The following is a 9,665-nucleotide window of genomic DNA, read 5'->3' on the forward strand; positions in this document are numbered from 1 at the left end:
AGATCCTGCTCAGGGCCCGGGTAATCCAAGAGGTTTTAAGTATCAGCCTTCAGTTTACAGTGAAATCTGCTCTGACAAGGCTGGCAGGCCGATAGGAAAAAGAAATATTTGTGCTCGAGAGAAGTGCATGCGTAGAGACCACAAGCATAACCGATGGCTGGAAATGATTTCAGACTAAAAAAACAAATCATTAAGAGTGCAGGGGGGTAAAATACACAGTTCCTATTTTAAAGGGTCTCAAAATGATCCAGCAACTGAGGTTAGCATTTCACAGTAATTAGCTAAGCTAAGCTGTTCTCTGTTTAACTCCGTGTCTCCCGGTCACCCTGGCGCTCCACCCAGGGAAAGGCAGTAAGGAGGGCCCTGAGACCTGCCCGTCCACGGCCACGCTCTTCGCAAGCCAGTTTTCCGAGTACATCGTTTGAGGGCCAGACCGGAAACATCGCAGGAGACCCACAATGAGGTTCTCCCGTGGTCTCCTTTCCTTCCTAACGTAATAGCCCCCCCCCCCCCCGTGACAGCTTCGAAGGCAGGGGGAGATGACCCCAGGGAGAGAGTGGTCATTCTTGAAGTGGACAGATGGCATGTAAACGTCTTGACTAGACAGAATTTTTAAAACCCTCTCTGCCCTTGCCTTCCTGTGAGGGAAGGGCTAAGCACCGCCCCCCCCCCACTCCCACAGGCGCCTTTACTGGTGAGGGGGAACTGCAGTAGAGACTAACCACAGATCTTCCACACTCAGGCCCTGAACAGATGCTGGCAAGGGACTGGTTTTATCTTCTACCTCCCTCACAAGGGTGTCTGTTGTGGGGAGGGGAAGGGAAGGGAAAGGAGTCTGTAAGCCGCTCTGAGGCTCCACGTGAAGGGCAAGGGGGTATACGTCCACTCTCCTCCTCTTCTCTCGATCTAAAAAAAAATTAACGGAGGTGCAATAGCTGCACAGAACAGCAGGGATTCCTCTTATAGCCCCCGGGATCTGCAAAGTACCAGAGCACACCAAGGTGGCTGTATATAAAAATGAACATGTTTAAAAGGTGGTGATGGGTGGATATTAAATCTGAATTAGATTGCTCGCTTGTTAACACAACACGGAGGGGAGGTGCTCGTAGCCGGTGGCTCTGGACTGGGGGGTTGCCATCCCATTCTGCCCGTCCCGTGAGCAAAATCCTTATCTGCCTCACACCTGTTACCGCAGCATCACGTCCTTTTCTGGGCAGACCTGTGGGTGGCGTCTGTTTGCTGCTTCTAATGGATCTGGATGCACAGCCTTTAAGGGGACACACACACAAAGGGACGGTTCCACAAAACACTGCATGAGGAAGGAATGGCACCGGAGATGTGTGTGTACAGTTTATAAAAACAACATAGCTGCCGAAAAGCTAGACGAGTGTTCCCACAATGGATTGGCATAGGCCGCAGCCTCTGAATAATTATTTTCTGATGAAACTGGAAAAGGAAAGAAAGTTTGGTGGGAAGCAAGAGAAGTAATATGCCAAGAAAGTGCCTCTGGTCAGCTGCTAAGTTTCCACCAGCCAACAAGACGCTTGCGTGACTCTAGAGCAGGGGTGGCCAAACTGTGGCCCGGGAGCGGCATGCGGCTCTTTCACACATACTGCGTGGCTCCCAGCAGGGCGGCTGGGGAAGTGAAGGGGAGGCCTGCCTCCCCCATCAGTCTTCCCTTCCCCCTCCCCAAGTAGGCTTGAGCAGAGAAAGCAAGCAGATTTAACTTTAGAAGCGTTCTCATGCATTCTCTCTCTCTCAGACAAATGAATGTCATTAGCAAACAAACACCATTGGACAAATAAGTATAATTATAAATAAAATAAAATACCCTGAGGAGTTGGCCATGTTGGTCTGTTGCTGCAAAACAGTAAAAAGCCCAATAGCACCTTTAAGACTAACAAACTTTATTGTAGCATAAGCTTTTGAGAAACACAGCTGTCTTTGTCAGATCAGATGCAAGTGGTGAATGATGCATCTGACGAAGAGAGCTGTGTTTCTCAAAACCTTTGTTGTTGTTCAGTCGCACAGTCGAGTCCGACTCTTCGCGACCCCATGGACCAGCTCCCGCCAGGCCCTCCTGTCTTCCGCTGTCCTCTGAAGTTGGCTCAATTTCATGTTCGTTGCATCAATGACACTGTCCAATGTTAATAAAAAGCAAAACCCTGTGTGTGATCCTCGTTCATGTCTTGCGGCACTCAAACATTTGATGTTTCTTCTGTGTGGCTCTTCCATTAAGCAAGTTTGGCCAGCCCTGCTCTGTAACACCCACCATGCCTACTTGCGTCCCCCCCCCCCAAGAATCTCCTTGGCCTCTCAGGCGCTACCAGACTCTGACTGCTCGGCAGGGCTCTGCCCATTGATTGCCCTGCAAGTCCCGCTCTGAGGACCAAGAGCCCTTGCGAATCGTCGCATAAAGAATTTGGGGGATTGCATAGTTGTTCAAAATCCTTGTTGACATTTCAAGGGTGCCATTTGTTGTTAGATGACACCCGCCACATGGAGAGTATCGACTCCTGGCGACTGCACGTTTCACGCATTTCAAGCTACCTGTTAACATTTCTAGGCGGCCCTTTCTTAAGAGTGGGCAGCCTTGAACCGCTTGTGTGTTTGAGATGCTCTGGACTAAACTGGATGAGATGTGAAACACCCGTCTATCAAATTGTCCTTGCCGTTTTTACGAATGCTCTTTTAGCAGCCCCCCCCGTTTCTGTGTGAGAAGCTGTTTAACCCTTTCCTCTTGTACTGCTGCCATGATTTAAAAGCTGTAGTTCACTCCGCAAGGGGGGGGGGCAATGTGTGGCCAGGCATTTTCCCCACGCACAGCAAACTGCAAGTTGAAGGAGTTTAGAATTTAAATGGTGGAGAGACATGAGAGGAAAGGGTTAAAACTGTATCACCCAGCAAATCTTTCCTAATCTTCAAAGTAGCTGCTGGGAACTGCAGATGCTTTTTTAAAAAAACAAAACCAAACCAAACTGCAGAAAGTCTTATACAGAAATCTTTTTGCATCTTTTCTGGTTTGGCCTTCTGCTGATCCATGGCCTGGGATGTGGGTTGTTCCAAGTTTCCTTCTTCCCTGCACGGACCCCTGGGTAGGAAAGAGAGACAGGAGGGCACAGGTAATGTCTGGGGCTCCCCTCCAGTACTGCACCTCCATCTACTTAGAGACCGGCTGCTTGTGACACTTCAGATATGACTGTTACAAGCCTGGGAGCCGACCAACAGAGAAATAGCCACTGTGCTGCAAAAGTTAACATGTAAATTAGGCCAGATTTACAACCTGCTGAGTGACTGCAAAGCTTAAATCAGCTTGGTCCTTTGTGTTGCTTAACATCCCAAATTGTCACTGCCGGAGTCGTCGCCGTCCTCACAGCCCCGTTTGGCACCAAGGCATCCGAGGCCGCTTGGAGACTTTGTTTAACTTCTAAGGCTCTGCACCTAATTACTGGCGTGTTTATCAAACTAAAAGGACTGATTTGATCAGCACATAATTGAAACCATGATTTCCCCCTCCCTTCCCTAATTAAAAAATGTGTTCAGGAGTCGTTTGGAGTAAGTTGAAGTCAATTGGAAATGGCTGGGAGTGGCTGCAGTGACGGTCCAGAAGTGAGGGGATTGCGCCATCTAGGGACTCAGGGAGAGAACTTCTCTTGCATGTGCCTCAGCCCCCTTTGTGAGGCATAGACGTGCAAGAGATTGGAGACCAGGAAAGCTTCAGCGGTGTTAACAGGACAGCAATCCGATGCTAGTAATTCAGTAGCCTCTGGTGAGAACATGCAAATATTTGGAAGAGATTGAAGCTCAGTGTAAATTATACAAGCAGTTGCAGAAGAAGACAGAAATCAAGTGTCACCTTTAGACTAACCAACTTGATACCAGCATAAGCTTTTGTGAGTCAGAGATCATTGTCAGGACGGGATCCATATATCTTCCTTCAACCAGGGAGGCCCCGTAGCCAGAATTTTTTTGTTAGGGTGGCAACAAGGGGGCAGCCCTGCCATCTGTCTCCCATTCTGTCTCTAAGGCCACATAGTTAGCAGAGCCAAGAGTGCTCCTGAGCAAGTGCAGAGTGCATTTCCTTCACAAAATGCGGAATCCTGCCCCCCAGTGATGTCTGTATTTCTAGCTCCTGAGCTTAGTGGCTCAATCTCCCCTCTGCTGCCTATAGCAAATGCAAACCGATGGCAAGGCACACTTTACAAAAACCAAACCATGCTCCCTTCCAAGCCACCAAGGAGGGGATCAGCTCCCCCGTTGCCTTTCTGCATAAGGAATACATTGGTGAGGAGGGGGGGGGGCGGAGTGCCATCTTCACTTTCCGCCACCGCAGCGGCTTTCCTCTTCCCAGCGTAGCTGGCAAAGTGGGACTGGTGCCAAGGGGAGAAGCATTCTCGGTAGCCGCTCCTGGCTCGGGGGGGGGGGACTCCAAGGGAAGGAGAGGAAAAGAAAATGGGGAGGGGAGCTCTTTCCCACTCGCCTTGCCAATCACAATGCAGCCACCTTGGGTTGGGTGAGAAACCCCTTTCCCCAGCCTCCTTGGGCTTCAGAAGAGAGATGGAGAGAGTGCCAAGCCGGCTTCGCTGCACTCCACCTCCCCCAGAAATGTGTGCTCGGGGGGGGGGGTCCTCCCCTCTGGCAAGACAGAGGCAGGTTCACACGGGGGCAGAGCCTGGATGGCTCTTGCCTCCTCCTCGCTGGCCAGCCCCCTCGGAGGGGAGCAGCATCGAGGCTGCGGGGGCTGCAGACATGCACCTTTGCTCACGCGTGGCTCTGCCTGCCAAACCGAAAGACCTGGACCGGGCACTGCAAGCCGTGGCCTGTTGGCTTAGACTGAGTCGGCTGAAGTTGAATCTGGGGAAGACGGAGGTCCTGTGCCTGAGTCGGGGCGGTTCCATTGGTGCCAGTGCTGGAGGTTAGGAGTTTGGGAGTCCTCCTGGATACCTCCTTAACAATGGAGGCCCCGGGCTTCCGGTTTGTGGATCAGCGATGGCGGTCGCTCTCCCCGGACCTCAGGGAAGCGACTCGCACACCAGTGGTATGGGGGGGGGGCTACCTCAAGTAGCACTTTGCGAAAGGCTCCAGGCCATAGGGCTTTTGAGGGGCAGCCTCTTCGATGGCTAAATGCCGGAGAATTGAGGCTTCCCTCCGCCCTGACGGTCCTGCCGCTGTGTGGCCTTCGGGCACAAGCTGTTTTGACTGGGACAAACGCTGGAGATCGAGCGGAATATCGTTTACTGTGAGCGAGGTCAGAGAAGTGACCGACAATGAACGTGAGTTCAAAATAAACGGTTGTCCATATGCAAGTTTCTGCTTTGAAATTCCTTTGTCTTCCTTCTGTAGGATTAGCAACCTGATCCCTCAACCTGATCCTCAAAGTTCTCTACTGAGGATAAATATATTCCTATAATCCCATCGTTTAACTTCTGAAAGAATCTATTACACTCTGACAGTTTTGTTAACAACATATGGTATTGTTACAGTTCTAGCAATTACAATTTGAGAATCATGTGCCATAAAAGCGAATTACCCCCCCCCCCCGTGGGAAATGCGGAGTGCAAAGAGGGACGCCTCTTATGCGAATGGACAGATAAGCGTAACAAAGGGTGTAGGGGTGAAATAAACAGCGATTTTATGTGGAGAGACCTACTTGAGCGCTGACAACGAGGTGACAATTTTTCGAGTCTGTGAGAAGCGGTTTGGAATTGTAAACCATCGTATAAAATGGCGGCCTCGCAAAGAAAGTTTAAAGCGAAACCGGCGGGTAGTCAGAGCCCAAAACCAGAAAAGGGAGCAGACGCCATGAAAATGTTAGGAGATATGCTCAAGCCGGTGATGGAGCAACTCGATGGTATTAACCAGCAACTGACCTCGCTGAATCAAAGTTTCGCATCCCAGCAACTACAACTGGCAGAAACGGCAAAGAAGGTGGAACATGCGACTGAGAGAATTAAAGAGATAGACACCACAAACAAGAAAATGAAGAAAAGAATGGGGGAAGTTGAAGCAAAACAAAACTTCCAAGAAAACTGTTTGCTACAGCTACAAATGGAAAAAGCCAACATGATCCTCAGATTCCAGGGAGCTCCTGAATCGCAAACGGAGGATCTGAGGAAACTGCTCAGCGAGATCATAGGCCTTCGTTGTGTTTGCAGTTTTTAATTCTGTTAAGAACTGTTACATGGAATTCTTGACAAAATTAAGATGTGTGAACAGGTAAAAGTTACATAGAACATATGTGAGGCCTGTGGAAATAATACTGTATGGATCAACTGCATATGGGTGAATCCAGTTGTCTGCCTGTAGGAGACGTAGCTGCCCCACTTTCAGGTTGTCAGAATTTCTTGAACTTGTTATCAGTCCCTGGATTCCTGAACCACATTCTTAAAGAATGCCTCCCATTCACCCCAGGTTTTTCTGAAAATCAAATGGGCCAAGAGAAGAAGAAGAGAAGAGATTGGATTAATACCCCGCCCTTCACTTGGAGTCTCAGAGCGGCGTACAAACTCCTTTCCCTTCCCCTCCCCACAACAGACACCCTGTGAGGTGGGTGGGTCTGAGAGAACTCTGAGAGAACTGCTCTTTCTCAAGGACAGCTGTGCCAGAGCTTGTGACTGATCCAAGGTCACATCAGCAGGTGCAAGTGGAGGAGTGGGGAATCAAACCCGGCTCTCCCAGATTAGAGTCCGCGCACTTAACCACGACACCAAACTGGCATAAGAGGTTATGCTTACATTCAAAGCAGGTATCTACAGTGTCATATCCTATGAAAATGATATCATAGCTGCGCTAACTAGCCAGATTCTGTTAGCTAAGAGTCTTGGCAAAGGTAAGTGTAATGAATATGACAAATTTAAGATGCCTTTCACCATAAAGATGCAAATTTGCTTGTGAGCAGAATCAGTCGACTTCGCTCCCTTCAGTGGGCTGTTTCCCCGGGTGAGTTAATTGCCACGCACACACACCCCTTTTCACCTGCAACATATAGCTGGCAGCCAGAAGTGTTTTGTCCTTCCCTAGTGCTGTGCTCCTGTGCCGTGTGCTGTTTCTCATTCATGCTTCTTCCTTATTAGACCACCATCCTCCTCTTATACCGTCCCACAATCAAAAACTTTACCCACAGGACCAGTCCTCACATGAGATGCTTGAAGCACAAAGTAAAATAAGATCATGATTCCTGTTTTGTAAATTGGAAAATGTGCAACTTGCAGTTTTTTTCAGTTTACAGACGAGAGGCAAACATGAGTTGCTTCCTCCATGTTTTTACTGCTCCCACAGGTAGACTGCTTGCATGAGCAGTTGTTTGCGGAAGTACTCTCAGGGTTTTCCCACATGCGTTATTTCATCGATTGTGTGCCCATACTGCATTGGGGGTTTTCTTTTCCGCACATGGTTTGCTTCCTCTAGAGAAGGGGTGTCAAACATGTGGCCCGGGGGCCGGATCAGGCCCTCAGAGGGCTTCTATCAGGCCCGCAGTGGAACTGGCTGTCTTCTACTTCTTCCAGTTCTGCTGCTCCATCATCGTAGGTTTGCAGCTTACAGTTACACACCTAAACAGCATACTCAAGATTGCAACAGCACAGACATTTTGATGCAATAGTTCAGAGCAAGAGGTGTCAGTTATCAGACACTGTTAAACAAAATATTGCAAGAATGCTAATGTTTTAAGCATATTTTTATTTTAAGTAAAAAAACCCTTTTTGTTTGTGTCCTTTATAAAGTTTGTATCTCTGCTACCTGGCATTACATTTTATGACACACATGGCCCGGCCCAACAAGGTCTCATTCATGTCAGATCCGGCCCTCATAACAAATGAGTTCGACACCCTGGCTGTTCTCTGTTATTTTTATGAGCACTAAGTGCTTGTAAAAAGACACAGGTAGGAAAGATTGAAGCGACCACTAGAGGGAGCAAAACATATGCAAAAAAGAAAAAAAACCAATACAGTACGGGCACACAACTGATGTAATGACACATGCAGGGAAAACCTCAAATTGGACAGGGACTTGAGCATCCAGCATACGGTTGGCGTTAGAGGAAGTCTTCCAAGTTAAGTTTTGTATACTGAAACATCTTATAATGCAAATGTCAACTCAACCATCTTTTCTTTTCTGTGCAGCGTTGCGATGGATGGATTTGGCCAGCCCGTAGGTATCCCAAGCCGCCCCACCACTGCTTATGGATATCGACCAGATGATCCCTACTACTACAGCTTTGGAGCCCGATAGAGCAGGCTGCTGCATGAGATTATTCCCTTCCTGTAGTCTTGAACAAGAAGAGTCACTGAGCAGAGACTATTTTCCCCCTTAGTAACGCACGAGAGCAGTCTTTTCCAGTCTGTGTAGCATGTTTCTGTTGGTTGGTGTTGCTCTGGAGAAACATTAGCTGTTCAATAAGACTTTATATTTTCTTTTGTACAGTGTTTGCCAAATATTAACTAGGAAGTTAACATTGTTATGTATATTAAGCAGGTATCTTAATTTCTATTTAAAAAAGAAAGATTTTATGGTCCCACCATACTGAATGCCCAGACAACATGACTTTTGAACTCAACTTACTCCTTTGCTTATGAGCAATAATTGAATTGGGTAGTAAATGTAACTGAGTTGTCTTTCCCCCTATGCACTTGAATAAAGCTTTTAAAGAGGGTTGCCAGACCCCCTGGGGGAGGGGGCCATGTTGCTGGCGGTGCACAGGAAGTTACGTTATCACTCCAGCGACTTCTGAGCAATGTTCTGGTATCGGGGCAAAAACTCTGGTGGAAGCTGGTTTTACCATAGAGTTTTTGCCCAAATACCAGAACGTTGCCCAGAAGTCACTGGCGTGATGATATCACTTCCTACGTGATGCTGGCCGTGTGGCCTGGGCCTTTCTTTTTCTCCTGGTAAGCTCCCCGATCCCCAGCTGGCTACCTGGAGGGACTGGGCAACCCTGCTTTTAATCTAGCCCTTGGCTTCATCCTACTGTGCTGAACCACCAGACTCCCATGGAAATGACAACAGGTCACATTGATGTCATTGCATTGTTGTAACACAGAGGCGCAAATACATTTGTGACTGTAACCACGGCTGAAGTCATTTCTTTAAAATGTGTAATGCCACGTTGGAGCAAATAGCAGTGGCAGCCACGGGGATGGCAAAAGCCCTCAGAAGCAGAAAGTGAGAACTAGGAAGCAAAACTTGGATTTACTCTGAAGATGCACAGATTCTTCCAGTTGCTATCCTTTTAAGTTTTTGTTTTTTTAAAAAAATTATATAATAATAATAATTGTGCCACAGGGATTCAAACTCATAATACCTTGTCCTTTGTTACCTGGTAATCTCATACGGTTCACCCAGAGAGAGATCACAAAGCCCATATTGAAGCATTTCTGAGCTGATCCTTGTTTTTCAAGATCAAATCAGGCTGCAGTCCTTCTGCGTACTCACCTGGGAGTATTAACTTCTGTGAAACTCACTTCTGAGTAAACACGCATGGGATTGTGCTGTAAAACTACTTTCTGAAAGGAATTGTTTGGGACCATAAAAGGTGGGAGTGCTTTTTACCTTTTCAACCCACAGATGTCAAATTCTCTCTATAATAGTTATTTCCCCGTGATTGGGTTCAGCAACAAAGTTACCGATGACTATCCCAAGTGGTTCCTTTTGGATTACAGTTTGCGTTG

The 9,665-nt window shown here is 47.8% G+C and overlaps 1 protein-coding gene across 1 annotated transcript in view; it reads left to right on the forward strand.

Annotated features, from left to right (window-relative positions):
• KIFAP3 (kinesin-associated protein 3) overlaps positions 1 to 8,825 on the forward strand; it is a 97,229-nt gene extending 88,404 nt beyond the window's left edge. The window contains exon 19 of the mRNA XM_015406201.1: positions 8,121 to 8,825. Coding sequence (XP_015261687.1) covers positions 8,121 to 8,229 — 109 coding nt within the window. The 3' untranslated portion in view covers positions 8,230 to 8,825. The remainder of the gene's footprint in view (positions 1 to 8,120) is intronic.
• The last annotated feature ends 840 nt before the right edge of the window (positions 8,826 to 9,665 follow it).

This window comes from Gekko japonicus, unplaced genomic scaffold (assembly GCF_001447785.1).
Source record: "Gekko japonicus isolate JY-2015 unplaced genomic scaffold, Gekko_japonicus_V1.1 scaffold1180, whole genome shotgun sequence".
Taxonomy (NCBI): Eukaryota; Metazoa; Chordata; class Lepidosauria; order Squamata; family Gekkonidae; genus Gekko; species Gekko japonicus.